The sequence below is a fragment of the Anabrus simplex genome, chromosome 1 (genome assembly GCF_040414725.1).
Source record: "Anabrus simplex isolate iqAnaSimp1 chromosome 1, ASM4041472v1, whole genome shotgun sequence".
In the NCBI taxonomy this organism is placed as follows: domain Eukaryota; kingdom Metazoa; phylum Arthropoda; class Insecta; order Orthoptera; family Tettigoniidae; genus Anabrus; species Anabrus simplex.
Window position 1 is genome coordinate 1,299,114,810 of NC_090265.1, and position 21,274 is coordinate 1,299,136,083.

General features: G+C 36.9%; 1 protein-coding gene across 2 annotated transcripts in view; it reads right to left on the bottom strand.

Annotated features, from left to right (window-relative positions):
• LOC136858282 (protein fem-1 homolog CG6966) overlaps positions 1–21,274 on the bottom strand; it is a 186,133-nt gene that overhangs the window by 19,788 nt on the left and 145,071 nt on the right. For both annotated transcript variants that reach the window (XM_067137704.2, XM_067137705.2), the window contains exons 4-5: positions 18,593–18,811; positions 10,335–10,524 (exon numbers count right to left, since the gene is read on the bottom strand). In XM_067137704.2, coding sequence (XP_066993805.1) covers positions 10,335–10,524; positions 18,593–18,811 — 409 coding nt within the window. The remainder of the gene's footprint in view (positions 1–10,334; positions 10,525–18,592; positions 18,812–21,274) is intronic.

Here is a 21,274-nt window from a genome sequence, read left to right on the forward strand (position 1 = left end):
ATACTTAAGCTTATTGATATATCTGTAACAAGGAAAAATTACATGTAAATATCTTCTATTAATCTGTGTGAGCCTCGCCTTAAAATAAATTTTCACTTACCACTCTGACTGTTTGTTACCTATATGTCTGGTAGTGTTTACAGCTTGGTGACAAATGCTTGTCGCTCCATTAGCATTCCTAGTATTGTACGAGTGAGTGTGTTTTGGCGGGGAGTGGGAAGGGAAAGGAGTGGGTGGCGCATTGAAGGCTGGTGTGGTTTGTGGAGAGGAATGCCTAGAGGGAGCATAGGGAGGGGTTGAGTCTGTATAGTGGGATTATTGATATTTTTAGGAATAAAAATGTTAGAAAATTTATTTATATCCAACTTAAGTGTTTGTATTAATTTTGGTAACTGTTCTAATAGGGGATTCCTTACTTCGATCTCATCGTTCAGGTTTTTATCTTGGTTAAACTGCTGATCTAAATGAATGTAAATATTTTCTAACTCCATCATCAATTTTCCCTTTTTGATTTTTCCGATTATTCTTAAATCTCTCTCTATGGTTGTGAAACGGTGTCCAGTTTTTTGCATGTGAGCACTCATTACGGAATGTTTATTATGTTTTGCAGCATTAACATGTTCTAGGTATCTAGTAAGAAAACTTCAGCTAGTTTGGCCAACGTACAAAAATTCGCATTCTGCACAAGATTCTGTAGATTCTTGATCCTTGATATTGGTTATTGTTTGAATTTACCTATTATGATTGAAAGAAATACTTTGGTTTGGGTTTTGGGTTTTAAACGTAATATAGATTTCTCATTTTCTTATAGGATTAGTGACTTGATATATGGCTGGATTAGTAAAAGTAAACGTTGCCAACTTGGATTTCTTTGTTTTATCTGGGATGAGATTAGTAGCCATTTTCACTTTCACCTTATTGATGATCTCACTGACCATATCTGTTTTATAACCATTGATTAAAGCTAGGTCCTGTGCGAGCCTTGCCTTAAAAGGAATTTTCACTTATCCCTCCTTAAACTGTTGTTTGTAAGAGGAACTTTTAGGGCTCTGTAAACCAAACTGTAAAAAGCCGCTTGTTTATGAGATTTAGGATGGAGTGATTCATTTTTAATTGTTACAGGGGCATATGTCGGTTTTCTAAAAATATGAAAATCAAATTTGTTTCCTGTATGCTTTATACTGATGTCCAGAAAATTTGAGTTGTTGTTTTCCTCCTCTTTAGTGAATTTTATGTTACGGTCGAGATTATATAAGAAGTCCAGAATTTTCTCACTGTTATTTCGTTTACTGTCTATTATGACAAAGGCGCCGTCCACATCTCAGCCATAGACATAACCCTTTTATGTTTGTCAATATTTTGTTATGTTCCAAATGGTCCATATAAATGTTAGCTAATATGCCTGATGTGGGATCTCTCATTCCTAAACACATCTGATGGAATATTTTTCTAATGAATGTGAAATAATCATTGATTAAAACAAATCTGACAAAAATGTTCTCCAAGATTTTGGGGAAAGAATAAGGCCAAAACTCCAGCAAGTACAGGAGGAAGGATCAGCCTCCCAAACATGGGATAACCTCAAGTCAATCATTAACTCTTCTCTCCCTGAAACATTTACTAATTCTTCCCAAGCTAAGCATCCCTGGATATCGAGCACCACTCTACTGCTGATAGAAGAGCGGAGCATACTGAAGAAACGCGGCATTAAACCAAGCAAGACGAAGAAGCATACAGTGAACTTTGCCGTGAAATACAGCGCAATTGCAGAACTGATAAGACACGGTATCTCACCAGTATTTGTGATGAAATAGACCAACATCATAGGCTGAATCAAACACATGATCTTTTTAAAAAAGTCAATAGCATTACCTGTGAGTTCAAACCACGCACATGAGTGATTGAAGATGAAGACAGCAACCTTATTACTGATAAGAACAAAGCAATAGAGAGGTGGAAACAATACTGTGAAATGCTGTATTGCAAAGGAAATAATTCTGCCGAATAGGAAATTTCTATGAGGTATGACGAAGAACCTGATATTTTATTTACTGAAATTGTGAATGTTGTCAATCATTTGAAGAACAACAAAGCCCCAGGTTTGGATGGTATTTCGGGAGAAATGCTGAAAGTGATGGGGGAGGAGGGCATGTGTGTTTTACGTTCGGTATGTAATATGGTGTGGAAAACTGGTGAATGGCCCAAGGACTGGACAACATCAATACTAATCCTTCTTCACAAAAAGGGGTCTATAAGGGATGGTTCCAATTATCGTACTATCGCATTAATATCCCATGCAAGCAAAGTTCTGCTCTACATAATAAATCAATGCCTAAAACCATTCCTGCAACCTCAGATATCCGCAGAACAAGCAGGCTTTGTTGCAGGTAAAGGAACACGAGAGTCTATCCTGAACATGAGACAGATAATTGAGAAATGTCGCGAGTTTTGTGTCCCTGCCTTTATTTGCTTCCTGAACTACAAAAAGGCCTTTGATTGTGTTATGTGGGACAAGTTGTGGCAGGTGCTAAAGGAATTTGGGGTTCCACTGCACTTAATATCGTTACTGAAAAGCCCGTATAAAAACCACGCAGCAACCATAAAGGTGGATGGCAACCTCTCAGGCATTTTCAATGTGACAAATGGAGTAAGGCAAGGTTGTATATTATCACCTCAACTCTACAACATCTATGCAGAGTGTGTCATCAAAAGAGCTCTCAATGGCTGGAATGGTGGAATTTCGACTGGTGGCAGAAAAATTAATAACCTGCGCTTTGCAGATGACACTTCCCTCATCGCTGCTAGTGAAGAGGAACTTCATGACCTGCTTACAAGGGTGAAGAACACTAGTCTTCAGTATGGTCTAGAGATAAACATCAAAAAGACCAAACTAATGGTAGTTGATCGGCAAGGTCAAATCCAACTTACGGGATACCTAAATGACCTGGATATAGTTAAGGAATTTGTATACTTGGGGTCTGTCATCAATGACACGGAAAGCTGTGATAAAGAGGTAAAAAGACGTATTGTCTTAGGTCGTGCTGCAATGGTTAAACTTACTAAGATCTGGCAGAACCGGGCAATATCAAAAGCCACGAAGATGCGCTTGGTAGAATCACTAGTGTTCTCCGTCTTTTTGTACGGCTGTGAGACTTGAACCATGAATGCTAAAGACAAAAAGCGCATTGATGCTTTTGAGATGTGGTGTTGGCGGAGAATGCTACGTGTACCCTGGACAGAAAGAAGAACTAATGTTTCCATTCTGGACGAACTCTGCATCAAGAAACGCCTATCTTCCCGTGTGAGTGAGCGTTACCTCCAGTTCCATGGCCACATTTTAAGACGAGATGGAGAGAACTTGGAAAAGGTAATTTTACAAGGAAAAATTGAAGGCAGTAGACCACGAGGAAGAACAGCAAGCAGATGGATAGATCAGGCGAAGAAGATCACTGGGTTACCACTTCAGGTCATATTAACGAAATGTGAAAACTGCTCGGGATGGAGACATCTTGTCAAGGTTGCAACACGGAAATGATGGAGTTATGAGGTCACGACGCTCAGTAATGAGCACAAAGACTAATGATGATGAAAACAAATATTATTAAGTTAATAAATTCTTCAATTTCGAACTTGCTTAATTTGCTGTGTTTGACTAGATTAAGTTTGATGGTATTAACAGTTTCATTGATCGGTATGCTTGAATACATATTAGTTATATCAAATGAACACACCTTATAGTGTGGTTGTAAGCTGAATTTATTTAGTTTGTCACAAAATTATATTGAATTACTGATTGTGGATTCATTATTAAACTTATAGTGCTTTTTCAGGAACTGATGATGAAAACAAATATTATTAATATTATTAAGTTAATAAATTCTTCAATTTCGAACTTGCTTAATTTGCTGTGTTTGACTAGATTAAGTTTGATGGTATTAACAGTTTCATTGATCGGTATGCTTGAATACATATTAGTTATATCAAATGAACACACCTTATAGTGTGGTTGTAAGCTGAATTTATTTAGTTTGTCACAAAATTATATTGAATTACTGATTGTGGATTCATTATTAAACTTATAGTGCTTTTTCAGGAACTGATGTATGAATTTAGATGTTTTATACTTAAGACTATTCATACTGCTGATTATAGGCTGTACCCTATGTTACCTTTGTGGACCTTGGGCAGAGCCTTGGCGTTGGTAACTTTGGGTTCATGTTTTATCATTTTCTGGTATTCCTGTTCATTAAAAAGAAAAGTGGAATTTTTACGTAATTTTCGCGGAATCCTAATTATAGGATCTTTCTGTATTACTGAGTAGGCTCTATCTGAAAAAAATTCTTCCACTTTATTAATATTGTCTTGTTTATTTAATAGAACTGTGGTTTCACCTTGTCTGCTTTAGTTACTATTACGTTGTTTTAGCATGACACTAAGCTGGACAGTGTCACAGAATTTTAAGTACTTGGGTAGTATAATGTCCAATGATAACTTAGCTAAATATGAAGTAAACAGTCGAATCAGCAAAGCAATATATTTTTACCTCCAAGTAAGACAACTACTATGGGATAAACAAGTACCACTCAAAACCAAGATGACACTGTATAAATCATACTGCACCCCTATCCTCACATACAGACTGGAAACTGCTACATTAACAAGAAAGGACAACTCAAAACTCCAAGCAGTAGAAATGAAGTTCCTACGCACAATGATCCAGAAGACCAGGAGAGATAAAATCAGGAATGAAAAAGTCAGAGAAGACGTAGGACTTGAAGACTCCTTACTACAAAAGATCCAAAAGGCAAGACTGAAGTGATTTGGTCATGTGAAAAGAATGAGTGCCAATAGGTCTGCAAGAAAAGAGTATGAAAGAGAAATAAGGGGAAAGAGACCAATGGGCAGACCTAGAGAAAAATGGACAGACTTAGTGAAGAAGGATGTAGACGAGAGAGGTCAGAATTGGGAGCAGATTGTGAACAAAGAATGGTTCATGGACCGAACAAAATGGAAGGGGCTCGTATACCTCACCTGGGAAACTGGAGTTGGTCAACAATGATGATGATGATGATGATAATGATGATGATGAATTCTTTGATTTGGTTTGTGAGAATGGGATTAAAATTATTATTTATTTCTCTTACTAAAGTTGGGAGTTCATTTTTAATTTCAAATCGAGTATCATTTTGCAAATCTAAAGGTAGTTTCCCTATATTTGACTTTACTTCTGCTATTGTAGTAATCACATCTTCTATTTGATGTTGGTTAGGCCAATTGAATTTTGAATTTTTACCGAGTAGGTTCATTTCACTTTCAGTAAATTTGATATCTGACAAGTTTACAGTAGTGGAGATATTTGTTAGATCTGAAGTAGAATTTCTTACTCTTTTGTTACTTTCTGTAGATTTTATATTATTCTCTCCTAAACTTGTAATTTTATTTTCTAGAGTTTTTTTGTTTCCTATCCAAAATATCTACAAGCTTCTCTCCAGCATACTGCTGGAATGAGTACCATTGTAATGGGGATAAAAGCTGTGAAATTTCTAAGTGTATGCAATATAGCTGTAAATTCAGAAACAATTTCTTTCTATAAGGTGTTTTAATCTCATTTTTTTAGCCAGATCTCATTCACCTTGTTTTGAGAGTTTATTAATTTTGGTACAGATAAGTTACGTCTTTGTACTGATTTTAAAAACTTAGGTACTAATTTGTATTCAAACATTCCTTTAAAAACCGTATGTCCTTGGAGATCTTACTAATCCTAACCTTGAGATTAACAAATCTGCCTTTAATATTAACATTAGCCTGGTTGGCCATTACATTACAAGTATTTACCTGTGTTTAAAATCAATTATGATGTAAAAATACAATGGTTTATTACAATCCACCTATTCAATACATAATTAGCTTAGTTAGGATTACATCCTTACTAAATTGTTATACATGGTACACGTTTCGCTCTTTTTTCTGAGCATCATCAGCCACTATAGTACAGAACCCCCTATTAGAACAGTTACCAAAATGAATACAAACACTTAAGTTGGATATAAATAAATTTTCTAACATTTTCATTCCTAAAAAATATCAATAATCCCACCACACAAACAAACTCAATCCCTCCCTATGCTCCCTCTAGGTGTTCCCCTCCACAAACCACACCAGCCTTCAATGCGCCGGCCACTTCCCCTTTGCCCTCCCCTTCCCACCACCCGCCAAAACGCACTCACTCATACAATACAAGCGACATGCATTTGTCACCAAGTTGTAAACACCACCAGACATAAAGGCAATAGTCACAGGGACAAGTGAAAATTCCTTTTAAGGCGAGGCTCATACAGATTAATAGAAGATATTTACACTTAACTTTTCCTTGTTACATATCTACAGTAGAGTCTTGTTAATCCGAAACATTTGGGACCGGAGTCTGTTCGGATTACAAAATTTTCGGATTAACCGGAAAATATTTTCTAATAATAATGTTATTGTTTTTACGTTCTGCTAACTACTTTTACGGTTTCCGGAGACGCCTAGGTGCCGGGATTTTCTTCCGCAGGAGTCCTTTTACGTGCCAGTAAATCTACCAACACGAGGCTGACGTATTTGAGCACCTGCAAATACCACCAGACTGAGCCAGGATCGAACCTGCCAAGGTGGGGTCAGAAGACCAGCGCCTCAACCGTCTAAGGAAAACAGTTTCTACAATACAGTACAGTACATACTTTAATTTGAAATGTCCATTCTTTAGCAGTTACATTAATAAAATACGCTGGTTTAACACTGCATCTTTGAGTAGGCCCAATCACTATGGCAAAAAAACCTAACAGACTTTGTAAAGATAAATGACCAGTGATTGATGGTTTATGATGTATAATTATGTTTACATTAAGTTATTCTAGTAAAATATGACTAATAAAATGCAAGTAAATGTTCATTCTATAATATGTTCTTTCATTTCAGTAAGGAGAATTTTTTTTAAAAATTGAATATTTCAGTTCGGATTAACCGGACTTTCGGATTAACGGGGTTTGGACTAACTAGTGTATCAAGAAGCTCAAGTATAAAATTGGAGTGTACACATCAAATTTCAACTTCAAGTTAGAGTGTCCCTTTAGACTAATGGCCCATGCAAGCACACAACGCTTTAGGAATAAACAACAAACAGACTTCTAACATATAACAAGTCATTCCAGCATTAAGTCAATGATAGGGTGAAACTACAATACCATTTATGATAGACATGCTAAACCCAATTAGCTTTAATTCATAAGATGAAGAAGTATGAAGGAAATTTAAAGACATCTAAATGTTCTAATGAAAACAAACAAAATATTTTACCCAGGTCAAGTAAAATTTTAATGAGTTCATTAACAGAGTCTCGTTCATTTTCTGCATACTAATAGATGTTATTGATGGAGTAACAGAAATCACAATAGCCTGAGTGCAAGTGGGGTCAGGTGGAAGGAACTGAAAACGAGGAGGGGAGGGAAGGAGTGGGCGAGGTTACATCTACGGTGGAGCTGCCGGATGTACAGGGGTGGGAGGTTTCTGAAAAGGTAAATGCGAAGTGTTAAGAGAATGAGGATTGCAGTTTTTTTTCTGGCCTATGTTTATAGTATATTGGAATAATAATGTCAAATAGTACGTTAAGGATGTCTCAGAAATTTCACTAGATTAAAGTTCGGGTTAATATATTGCTCCAAATGAATGAAACAGTTTTCAGTAACGTTCAGTGGGGTGCCTTGTCAACTATCTTGAGAATCTTCATATCCTGCTTAACATATGTGAATTTATGATTAGCTTCCAACATGCTTGCCCATGGCGGAAAATCTATTATATTTATTTGCATTAACATGCTCCAGATAACATCAATAATAAAAATGTATTGCATAGGTGGATCATCTTTCTATTTTGAATTGTTCTTGAAATTCACATAATTCATATTCGTTTCTGTCTCATTGCCCTAATTCTGATCAGAGATTTAAGGCTGTAAACATGTTCTGCTCAAGACTGCCCTTTTCTAAACCCTGCCTGGTATTCTCCCAGCTGCTTGTCCAGGTGGACTTTCACTTTACGCTGAAGTGTTTTCGACAATAGCTTGTACGCAATGGGGAAGAGAGGGATGGATCTGTAATTATTGACATCTTTTTATCGTCTTTCTTGTGCACGGGATGAAGGGGTACATTTTACCAATCCTTTAGGATATCTTTTATCACCCATATGTGGGCAAAGAGTCTTTTCAGCTGTTTAATCAAGTTGTAACCTGAATACTTGAAGAGTTATGCCATGATGAAGTCTTTCCCAGGAGCATTGTTGTTTTTCAACACTTTGATTATAGTTATGATTTTTTCACTGTCAGGAGGGTGTGAATATTGAAGTTTTTGTTTGTAGGTGCTTCAAAAGATGGCCCTTTTTCAGGTTGATCATAATTTAAAAGATTTTTGAAGTACTGAGCCAAGTGTACAGTTTTTGTTTGTCATGAACTCCTTAATCTTAGTCTTGAAAAGTTGATGAAAATCCCTCGTGTTGTTCTTAAAATGTTCCTCTGTGTGATCCAATTTGTCTTTCTTGTATTTGCGTTTTACACTCTTAAGGATTTCATTATTATTATTATTATTATTATTATTATTATTATTATTATTATTATTATTATTATTATTATTATTATTCTTTTACGGCCTCAATGAACCACTTCAGTGAATCATTTTCTGGTCATCTTCTTTGAAAAGTATTCTTTCCGAATTACCCAGTAGCTTTTCATTCATTCCGACCTTTACTGTCGTTCCTCATCTGTAGGTAGCTGTTGTTTGTCTATGGTTCAAACTTTCTTTTAAATGTTCTCCAGTTTCTTTAAATTTTCTGTTATTTCTAATTCTTCCATATCCTCTTTAATTTCCTTAAACCATCTTACTTGTTGTTACAAATTCCAGAATTTCTCTATAATTTTTCTTGGTAATATGGTTTCTGGTGTCCTCATAATGTGACCAAAAAGAGAGATTCTCTCCTTCTGTAGAGTATCTGTGATGGGCGACAGTTCTCTGTACACCACTTCAAATCGCACTATCCAGCATTGTCCATCTTTTTCATATTTTTTTATTTATGCTTATTCTAGCTATTATGAAAATCCCTCATGTTGTTCTTAAAATGTTGTCTGTAGGATTTTGTCGATTCTGTTTCCCTGAGTAACTTTATAAAGAGTTTTGCTTCCGTATGTAAGCGCTGGTTGAACCACACTCTTGTAATGTTTTAATTTTGTTTTGATCGATAGATACCGTATATATCGTATACTATTACATCTGTTATTATTATTATTATTATTATTATTATTATTGTGTGCCCTTCAAAAATTGGGCTCCTTGGGTGTTCTTTACAACAGATCCACTGAAACAGCTGTTTGAATCACCGAGTATGTCAACATCAACTAGTTGCTGCATTCCTGTCCACATTCTTGCTATCAGTGAAACAGTAAATTACTAAGTACTTCACCTGCAGTACTCTGAAGATTCCAGAAGTTTTCAGGACATACACACTCTTGGTTGTTAATTATTTGTTTTAGAGCAACACTTTTAAGGGAAACCTACAATTGATAAGTCTTACGTACACAGTACCTTACTTCTGTTATATATTTAATGCCTAGGGCAGCATGACTAAGTACTTACTATTACATTTAAGAGAGTGATACTGTCAGAGCAAAAATCAGTTTACAATTTATCCAGCAAACTGAAAATTACATCTAGCAGTCATTGTATAATGTTACATGAGAAAACACAATCAAATTAAGCCCTTTAAAAATAAATTTCTGTATACAAGTAAGAACATTCATACAGATGGAAGTACTATGTTGCTGGGATCCTTGGCCATATAGAAAGGTAAACAACTGGTAATAAGCATGCCACATGCTATGGTAAAGTAAACTTGTGTCCTCATCCCAAGGTGGTTCCAGCTCTTTTCAGGCACACTCCCCAAAGCAAGTGAGCTGCATGTACCATTTTAACCACACACCAGGCCTCCCATCATTCTTAAATTTCAGACAGTACCAGGAATCGAATCCTGGCTCCTGAGGGTGGCAGCTAATAGTGCTAATCGTTACGCTAAGGTGTCAGCGTAGTAGTACTACTACTACTAAAATGGAAAACAATGCCCGAGTGTTCACAAGTAAAACATACGCCTGACTCATTCCAATACAATGTCTTCTGAACTGTGCATAGTCATGCTGACGCAGGAATATAGACTGCCCCTCTCTCCCCACAGAAAATGATATGACCCCTCTAACATGGCCACAGAACCCAGCAACCAACAGTATATCCTGTTACAGGCTGTCATTATTAAGAACAAACCTGTCATCCATAGCTCTCTTCCACAGTTCCAAGGCTCCTATCATGTCTCTCTTCTTATCAACATATGTTGCACCAAGCAATTCCAATGCATCTACCCTTTCTACACGAGACACTAAATCTGGTAACTTAATCAGGTATTCAACAATGTGAGTGTGGCCAGTTACACTTGCTGCTAACAGTGGTGTCATCCCTATAAAACAAGAAAAATGATGTAATATAGATCTTATGAATGGTTAATATTCAATGTTGCACATTTATTCACTCTTTTTAACAATGATTCATTTATGACCTGAACAGTGGAAAAAACAAGAAATTACAGTGAACTGTAAAAATGTTTAGACTACTTTTGTAAGGGAAACAGACTGAATAATACAACACCAGCAGAAATAAAATGCAGAAAGGAGTAATATTTTTATGGCTTATTGAGTGTAAGGCCATCCTGTAAATAAAACAAAGAAAGATATATTGCACAACCAAAAGAAGAAACTGGAAGAGAGACTGGTTTGGTAGAAGTGAAACTGTCAGTTAAAAAGATAAAGATGGGAACAAATGAAGTTTCACTAGAAATTATACAGGCAGATATGGTATTATTATGCTCCTCTCTGCATATGCCCCCACCCAAGAAGCCAATGAAGAAACTAAAGAATGAAGAAAGAACCATTTCTACCACCACCCGAACTCCATCATCACCAAGATAGCACCATCAGAAAACCTGCTACTGTTTGGAGATTGAATGCTAGAGTGCGAAGGGATAATCGGTTATGGGGAAATGTAATGGGCAAACAGGTATTGGTAATTGTAATGCCAATGGACTGCTACTTTTCGGCCTGTGTGCAGATCATGAGGTGTTCATCGCTAACATTCGGTTTCGCCTACCTGTTACAAGACCACACGGATACACCCACGATCTAAGTACTCACACATCCTCACCTACACCATCATCCAACAGTGTGACAAGGGATGATCCGCCTAGTCAATACAATGTGTCAACATTTTTTATATTTACCTTTCACATTTACATTATATCTAGAATATGCACATTCTTTTCTTCAGCTAGTTAAGTTAAAATTCGTGTATACAATAGGACATAGTGAAAATGGGGGCCCCCTTTAAGAAACCTAAGACTATGACAAGTACAATGTAACATGTTAAAAATTGATGGATGGTGGCATGGAATTGAATTCCATCTTGTCATATACAATAAAACACAGTAGGATGATGTCTATATGAATAAAATGTTGAGCACGAGTCCTGTTGTGATGTGACGTCACTGTGTCCTATGTGTTCCAATACTTCCTTGTACAATTCAAGTAGCGCGATATTAAGAATAATATAAAATGATATGAAACCTTGTTGTCAAGCCGATACCCTCCGTTAATATGTGTTTATGCAGTCAGGTTTATATGAACTTTATATGGTCAGTGTTAAGTGGTGCGCAAGCCTGTCATGCGACTGTCAAAGTTAGCATGGTTCAGAGGTCTATAGGGCAGAAGTTAAAAGAGCATAATTGCTAGGGCAGTGGAAAAAAAGAAAAAAAAAACCAAAGAAATTGGAATCAGATTGTTTAAAAAAAAGAACAAATGGATGACACATTCGTCAATCACGTTACTCGCAGATAATACGAAAAAATAAGTAATCTGCAATCAAGAAAGGAAGAAAATAGAGAAGAAAGAAGTATATCTGTTAGAAATAAATAAGAAGAGAGAAATCAAGTAAGTTAAATACGTTATCATATGTGAGCTGAAATCAGCATTGACCGGCACAGTAGCAAGATTGCCAAGCATATTTAGAAGATACAATCAAGAAAGAAAGAAAAGAAATAATAGTGCAACGAAACGGGCAGAATATTAAATCGAAATTAATTTTAAAAAACATAAATGAACTCAGAAGCAACATCATAGCCATTATAGTATATTAGAGAGCAGTTTCAATTGATATTGAAGGCAGACAAGCATTCACATTTGTCAGTATTTTTAGGAGAATCATCATAAATCGACCTATCTCACATCAGACTCGCTACTGACAGAGGATGTACACCACCCGGCCTTAGAAATAGAGCTACGAATTACATTGCATCGGACTAAACCTAACACTACCCCCCAGACTTCATATAATTTTAAAAAAGCGAACTACGAACGACTGTTCATGAGGCTTGGGGACACAAATTGGAACTCTCTCTATGAATGCACTGAAGTTGATGCTGCAGTAGATTGTTTTTACGGCAACCTTTATTCAGCTATAAACGAATCGGTTCCCACGAAAAAAAAACAGGTAACAGCAAAACATACCCCATTTGGTTTACAGATAGCATAATTCGAAAATTGAAAGAAAAAGAATATTACAGAAAGCGGAAGCACATTATGGAACATTATGATAGTCAATATAAAATTCTGAGAACTCAAATTAAATCTGAAATTAAGTCCGCACACAGAAGATACACTGAGACAGTGGAACAAGGTATCAACAATGACACTAGATCTTTCTGGGCATACGTTAAAAATAGGAGAAAGAATAGTAGGGATTGCAACACTTACAAATATGAAAATAATGTACTAGATAATAAAGATGAAATTGTAGAAGGCTTTGCGGACTACTTCCAATCAGCATATTCCCTGCATAAGGCACAATATCGCATACCTAACGCTCCATCTTACACTAACGATACATTGCATATTAACAACTTTGCTTTAGAAAAGGTTGAAGTAGCACTTAAAAAGCTGAAACCTAAAGCATCTGCAGGACCAGACCATGTACCACCGTATGTGATAAACGGTTGTTCAGAAGTTCTTAAGCATCCACTTCTATGTATTTATAATTTGATTATTAAAACATCTATATTTCCATCCGTCTGGAAGTTATCACAAGTGTGCCCCATACTTAAATCAGGGGATCCCACACTAATAAACAATTACCGGCCTATTTCTATTTTATCCGCGATAGCAAAAGTATTCGAATTTATGTTATATAATCGACTAACAACATATTTAAGACCTCTTATATCAGACAAACAACATGGTTTCCTTTCACGACGTTCCACAGTCACAAACTTGGTTAACTTCACTCAGAGAGTGTCCACAGAACTTGACACGGGCGGACAAATGGATGTAGTATTTACAGATTTTGCAAAAGCATTCGATAAAATTAATCACGATGCTCTACTAAGAAAGTTAAACCTGTTCGGTTTCTCGAAACAACTGTTGCATTTTTTTCAGTTCCTATCTGGGTGATAGGAAGCAGTTTGTTTCTTTCCAGAGACATTCTTCTCGGGAATACCCTGTAAATTCAGGAATAATTCAGGGGTCAAATTTAGGCCCTTTAGTTTTTCTCACATTCATCAATGACTTGCCTGAACAAGTGAAATATTCCAGCTGTCTGCTATACGCCGACGATTTCAAAGTGTTCAAAGCCATTGAAAACATAACCGACTGTGAACAGCTTCAGCTAGACTTGAAAAGTGTACTGGAGTGGGCGACTGAAAATAAACTGTACTTAAATGTAGAAAAATGTGTATCGATGTTGTCACCAGAAGGAAAACTCCCTTCCACTACACTTACAAGCTAGGTGACAGTGATTTGCGATTGGTTTGCGAGATGAAAGACCTCGGGGTTTTATTCGACCACGAGCTTACATTCAATTCACATATACTGAAAGTGGTAGCTGAGTCGTACAAGACCCTAGGATTCATTATCAGGAATATAAAACCCTTCAAAAACACACAAACTTGCAATCATCTGTTCAATACCATAGCAAGACCAAAAGTAGAATATGCCAGCATCGTTTGGAGCCCTAGGTGTCAAACATATGTTTATCAGATTGAAAAATTACAAAAAAAATTTTTAAAATACTTACAATATAAAAAAAACTGGCTGCTATCCCCGTATGGTACCCTATAGTGATATCCTTTTAAATTTCGGAGTGGAGAGTTTAGAAATTCGCAGACGGAAGGATGCAGTAAAATTTCTTTTTAATGTTGTAAACAATGCTATTGATAATCCTGAATTACTTTCTCTCCTAAATTTCCATGTACCTCGCTTCAATTCCAGAAATAACATAACATTTTAAAATGAAAAATCCAGGACGTGTGCCCATGATAACTCGCCGGTAAACAGATTCTGCAGTATCTTCAACAGTGCCATTCAGAAAAATAATGGCCTTGACTTCAGTTTGCCATTGAGTGAGTTTGTAACTGAATTTCATCGCGCAATTGTATCAAGTCCTAAAAATAGGGGAAAATGTAAGGCGAAGTTCTATAATATTATGCAATATAATGTATTGCTTCATTTATTTCATCATTTTACTTTGTCGTGTGTTTCTCCACCACATTAACATAAGGTTCTTTAGTCTTTAGAAAAGTACTTTCATATTTTATATCAATATTATACAAGATTAGATAAAACTGTAGAATATAGTTTAGATATAAGTTTCACCATGTTAATTGTAGCTTATCTGTCGTAGTTGCCACTATAATTGGGACACTAAGTCCTGTAGTGATAAATAAATAAATAAAATAAATAAAATAAATAAATAAATATATGTATTATTTTATCATGAGCTCAAGAAATAAGAAAATGATGTCATACTAGATGGGCAGCGGACATTCCTAGAGATGTTTTCGTTATGCTGAACTCAGCCCACCTGATCTGAACACTGAGCCAGCTGACTTTGGTTCCCGATCGACCAAATGCAGCAACCATAGGATGGATTGTGGCTAGATCATCCTGGACCACAGAATGAAAAGCTAAGTTTCTTGATCCAATATTCTTAATTGAATTGATGAATAATAATGTTTAGAATATATAACTGTAGAGATGTACTTGTAATATTGTTATAACCAGTGTAATTTAACCTAAAGTTCAAGCTCTCATGCATATAACCTCAATAAGAATCTATATATAAGATTGGAGTAACCTTTCTTTTGAGAAGTAGATGTTATGAATTAATAAAGCATCCTATTATTAAGATGGAAACCAATATATATATGGTTAGGGAAAGATATATATATATATAGGAGGTATATGTTTCTGTTTGTCATTGGTGAAGTACGGTATGAAATAATGTTATGTTAGATAATAAAGTTAACTATCGTCATGATGAGATATCATGAATCCAGAGTAGTTGAAATAGCTATATTTGAGCAATTTACATCGAGGAAAACGTTATATAAGAAGAGATTGAGATATTGGAGAAGGAATGCGTAAGTTAAGGAAGGATCAGAGTTGAAATAAGGAAGCTATGTATTATTATGAAGGAAATGAATATTTGAAAAGTATCGATATAAGGAAGGCAGAGAAGAATTGGAATTAACGCAGAATATGAGTAGTTTAAGACTGGGTCGAGTACAGGTAATAATGTAGTGGAAGGAAATCTCATCGAAGGATTGAAGGAGTATTATGAATACCTATCTAACCTAAAGGATTGTATATTAAGCCAAGTCCATCAGATAGAAAACATATGTTTGAAATAAAGTTTAGTATGCTAGGAATTACTTGCTATAAACATCTTGTATGTGTATTCACATAATATTCATAGTATATGGAAGAAATGAATAATGTTTTCATGGATAGTCGTAGTTGAGCCATTTAAAGGATTTAGATTGCTGAATATACGTAAGAAGGATGTTACACCACATGGATAAATAAGCACAGCATTCTCATAATCGAGCTGTGATCAATTAAGAATGGATAGGACTAGTGTTCTGTTAAGAGATTATGTGATTAGAAGGTTATGATATATATTTGGAGTATATCAAGTAAAGTACAGTTAGGTTATTAAATGAAAGATTTTTCTTAGCAAAGAACAATAGTTCATTCAAAGGTTATCCTGATATATAACCATATGAAGTGAACAATTTAGAGGTCAAAAGTAAATTCATTTTCATAAGAACTGGAAGATGCATTTGGAAACAAGATGGTTTAAGGAGAAGTTAACATGACAGTTGATACCATCGTGATACAAATAATTTGTTAGCAAAATAAATATTTTATCCCAGTTAGTTCATGTCAAGCAAGTTGTGAACAGGTTTAGAACAGAATGGTACCCTAATTGTAAATAGAATGTTTTCATGATGGTTATTATGATTTCAAGATTAACGAAATAATTATTTCTTTACATTCTCTCTTCCCACAATATTTTAATTTAGATTATAATAAACCAAACAGATAAGATCGACTGGTGGTGAAGTTATTCGTAGATAGTAATGCTAGTATAAGACTGAAGATGTAAGGGAGATGCATTTTCTTGCTCGTTACATCGATTGACCTGGTACGTAGGATAGATACACCCATCTGATGAAACGATATACTGTAACTTTGGGCGCACCGTACCAATTCTCTTCAGATCCCACGTTAAAGTAAGATAATATTACAACCGAACCCTGAGATCATCTGAGCTGCTGGAGAAATTTTTATACGCCTACACAGGATGCAGTATGGTGCAGCATTAAATACCTAGGAAGTGAATTAATGCAAAATGCTATGGTGGACATGGAGATTAGTAGGAGGGTACAGCACGGTAATGCATTCTACCATTGTGTAAGAAAACTTGTTTAGAGAAAAGAAGTACCAAGGAAAAGTAAAGAGATAATGTACAAAATGTACTATGTACCCATACTGACTTATACAGCTGAGACTTGGACTTTGACTAGCAGGCAAGAGAGTAAAATTCAAGCCAGTGAAATGAAATTCCTAAGAAGTATGATAGGAAAGACAAGGAAAGACAGAGTGAGAAATGAAGATGTTAGGACGGAAGTTGGGATAGGAAAGCTAAATGAGGGAGTTGAAAATAATATAGAACAAGGTGAACTGAATCAATGAAGAGCAGCATCAGAAGACCAAATTTAGACTGGGACAAGATCATGGAAGAGAAATGGTAGAAGGAAAGAGGAAGATGGAGGAATACCATAAATAACCCAACCCGGCAGGAGCTGGGTAAGGGGAAATGATGATGTATTAAAATCAATCAAAGGTATGTATGTTGACAATTGGGCTGCAGTGAGAATTGATGGTAGAATGAGTTCTTGGATCAGGGTACTTACAGAGGTTAGACAAGGCTGTAATCTTTCACCTTTGTTGTTCGTAGTTTACATGGTTAATCTACTGAAAGGTATAAAGTGTCAGGGAGGGATTCAGTTAGGTGGAAATGTAGTAAGCAGTCTGGCCTATGCTGACGACTTGGTCTTAATGGCAGATTGTGCCGAAAGCCTGCAGTCTAATATCTTGGAACTTGAAAATATGTGCAATGAGTACGGTATGGAAATAAGCCTTTCGAAGACTGAATTGATGTCAGTAGGTAAGGAATTCAACAGAAATGAATGTCAGATTAGTGATATAAAACTGGAACAAGTAGATAATTTGAAGTATTTAGGATGTATGTTCTCCCAGGATCGTAATATAGTGTGACTGAATCAAGGTGCAGTAAAGCTAATGCAGTGAGCTCGCAGTTGCGATCATCAGTGTTCTGTAAGAAGGAAGTCAGCTCCTGGACAAAACTATCTTTATATCGGTCTGTTTCCAGACCAACTTTGCTTTACAGGAGCGAAAGCTGAGTGGACTCAGGATATCTTATTCATAAGTTAGAAGTAATGGACATGAAAGTAGTAAGAATGATTGCTGGTACAAATCGGTAGGAACAATAGCAGGAAGGTACTCAGAATGAGGGGATAAAGGCTAAGTTAGGAATGAAATTGAAGGATGAAGCTGTACGCATAAACCGGCTTTGGTGGTAGAGTCATGTGAGGCGAATGGAGGAAGATAGGTTACTTAGGAGAATAATGGCCTCTCTTATGGAGGGTAAGAGAAGTAGAGGGAGACCAAGACGACGATGGTTAGACTCAGTTTATAATGGTTTAGAGATAAGAGGTATAGAACTAAATGAGGCCACAGCACTAGTTGCAAATAGAGGATTGTGGCAACGTTTAGTAAATTCACAGAGGCTTGCAGACTGAACGCTGAAAGGCATAACAGTCTATAAAGATGATGTATGTTGAATTTTCAAAGCGAAAAGCATGTTAAATTGTGAAACATTTGTTTTATTATTTACTTTGATTATTTTCAAGAAAAATTATCTAAGTAACTAAAGGTACCGGTAGCAATAACAGACAGATAACAATACTTAGATGATTTTTTAATGAAAATAATCTAGGTAAATAATAAAAGAAATGTTTCACAATTTAACAAGTTTTTGCCTTTGAAAATTCAAGTGATCCATTCATTTTGCTGGTCAGTGTATGATATAGAAATCTCTTGGGCACGAGTACTTACCGTAAGAATCAACATCCATTTTTGCTCCATGTTCTATCAGAAGTTTAAGTATTTCCAAACTCCCTGATTCAGCACAGTCATGAAGAGCAGTATTGCCTTTCACACTCTTGCGATTAACATTTGCATTCAGACTGAGAAGGAACTTTGCAATTCGAAAATGTCCTTTGTAACAAGCAATCATGAGACAAGTATGACCATGGCGGTTAGCAACCTCAATATCTGCAAAAGGAAAAGAGGTATATGTACTTATAGGTGCACATAAGCATGTAATAAGAACACATTAAGAGAAAGAAGCAATGTGACTTCTAAACATATCATAAAACAAAGTTCCTGGTAGGTGTGTCTGTGGGTTTGTTACAAGCTGCATTCTTTGAAGAAGAAGATGATGTCATTTGTTGTTTAAAGGGGCCTAACAGCTAGGTCATCGCCCCCTAATGGTACAAGATGGAACAAAGGGACATAATTCAAATTTTAAAATATATCCACTGACTAGAATTTAAACTAAATGATGATGAAAAATGATTATGAGATTAAAACAATCAGTGGATCTAATTTGCAATGCCTTATTTTCTAATAAAATTATAGAAAATAAAGGTTACAATGGAATAAGGCATTGCCTTGAAGTACAAAGAGATACACTGACTGAGCAAATGTCATGGGATAGCAGAGCACTGATGCGCAGGTGTGTTGTCTGCGCACCACACGCCCCCTGTGCCAGCAGCAGTTGTACAGGAGACCTTGTGAGCAGTGGCTGTGTATGCAACAGGTGTAACATGGAACATCGTCATGAGCTGACACTGTTCGAACGGGGTATGGTGGTCGGTGCCTGACGGATGGAAGTGCATTTTCGGAAGTGGTGCGGGAATTCGGCTTCACACAATCAACCGTATCCAGGGTGTATCGTGAATGGTTGAATTCAGGTGTCACCGTCCACAACAGACGAACGACCGGCCACCCAGCCACCCTCGATGACCGTGACCGGCGACATCCGAGACGGATTGTCAATAGTGACAGACGGGCAACCGTGCAACAAATCACGGCTCAATTCAACACAGGCCATGCTAGACACGTCTCTCAGTGGACAATCCGTAGGAACATGGGTTCTATGGGGTATGGGAGCCGGCGCTGCACACGGGTGCCACTGTTAAACCAACGTCATCGGGCACGACGACGCGCATTTGTCGCCAGTCATCAGGGATGGACAATGGAACAATGGCGTAACGTGATATGGTCGGACAAATGACGATTTCAATTGCACCATGCTGATGGGAGGCACCGTGTATGGCGCAGACCACATGAAGTGATGGATCCGCCTGCCTCGAAGGTGTGATCCAGGGCGCTGGTGTCTCTGTTATGGTCTGGGGTGCATTTTCCTGGTATGGAATGGGCCCCCTAGTTGCTCTGGAAGAGACGTTGAATTGTATGTTGAGCTGCTTGGAGACCATCTCCACCCATTTTTGGCCTTCCAGCGCCCAAGCGGTTCTGCGGTGTTTCAAGAAGATAATGCGCCGCCACATCGTTCCCACGTCGCACGGGAATGGGTCCAGGAACATGCAGTGGAGGTCCAACAACTGCCATGGCCACCCAGGAGCCCCGATATGAACCCTATCGAGCATATCTGGGATGTCCTGAAACGCAGGCTCCGTGCCATGGATCCTGCACCCATGAACAGACCAGCATTGGCGGCCGCTCTGCAAACTATTTGGTGTCAGCTGCATCCAGAGGACTACCCGGGACTTGTCGACTCACTTCCACGGCGTCTCACTGCAGTTCGCAGGGCCAGAGGAGGCCCCACACGCTATTATGCGACTATCCTATGACATTTGCTAAGTCAGTGTATATCATTCAAGTTAGAAGTTAAAATAACACATTAAAATATGCAAACACAGACTAAAATAGAGTCAATGGGATAAAAGCGTAGTTAACAAAAATACACAAATACACAGGACAAGTGCTTGGGAAACTGAACCTCACGACTCTTTCTGCTCGGAGGAAAGTATCCGACCTAAAGCTGCTATACAAAGCAGCTAATGGTCTATTTAGGTCTCCAGATTTAGCTTCCTTATTCCCCCTCCACGTCCCATCCCGTACTACCAGAATGAAGACCCTATTCCATATTCCTTACTCCCGGCTTTCTCTCACCCAAAGGTCCCTTTCTATACGTATTCCAGCAATGTTTAATACATTATCCATCAACAAGAACCTAGACATCTTCGTAACGTTTCCTTCCTTCTGTTATGATATTTCTAATATAACTTAATTTTCCTTCTTGTTCTTTCGAGTTCTGCTCCTGTATTTACTGTAAATGTATTTTTCTTTGTTAATATCGTTGTTTATGTAAATATGTATTATATATGATTGTACAGTTTTATTGTGTATGTGTGTGTTCTTTGTAAATATTTATATATCTTTCATTTTAGATTCATATCTATTGTACATAGCTCGGATCTTTGTAATTCAGCGTTATGCTGTTGCTGACAATTAATTAATTAATTAATTAATTAATTAATTAATTAATAAATAAATAAATTAATTAATTAATTATTACACACGATAAAAAAGACCACTATCCCTCATAAAACAGATGACAAGGTCTGCTGACTGCTAGTTATCTCGTAGGATGAGGGAAATGGCACTTGGGAGGTGTAGACTACGCCGCAGGTCGGCCAGATCCACGCAATC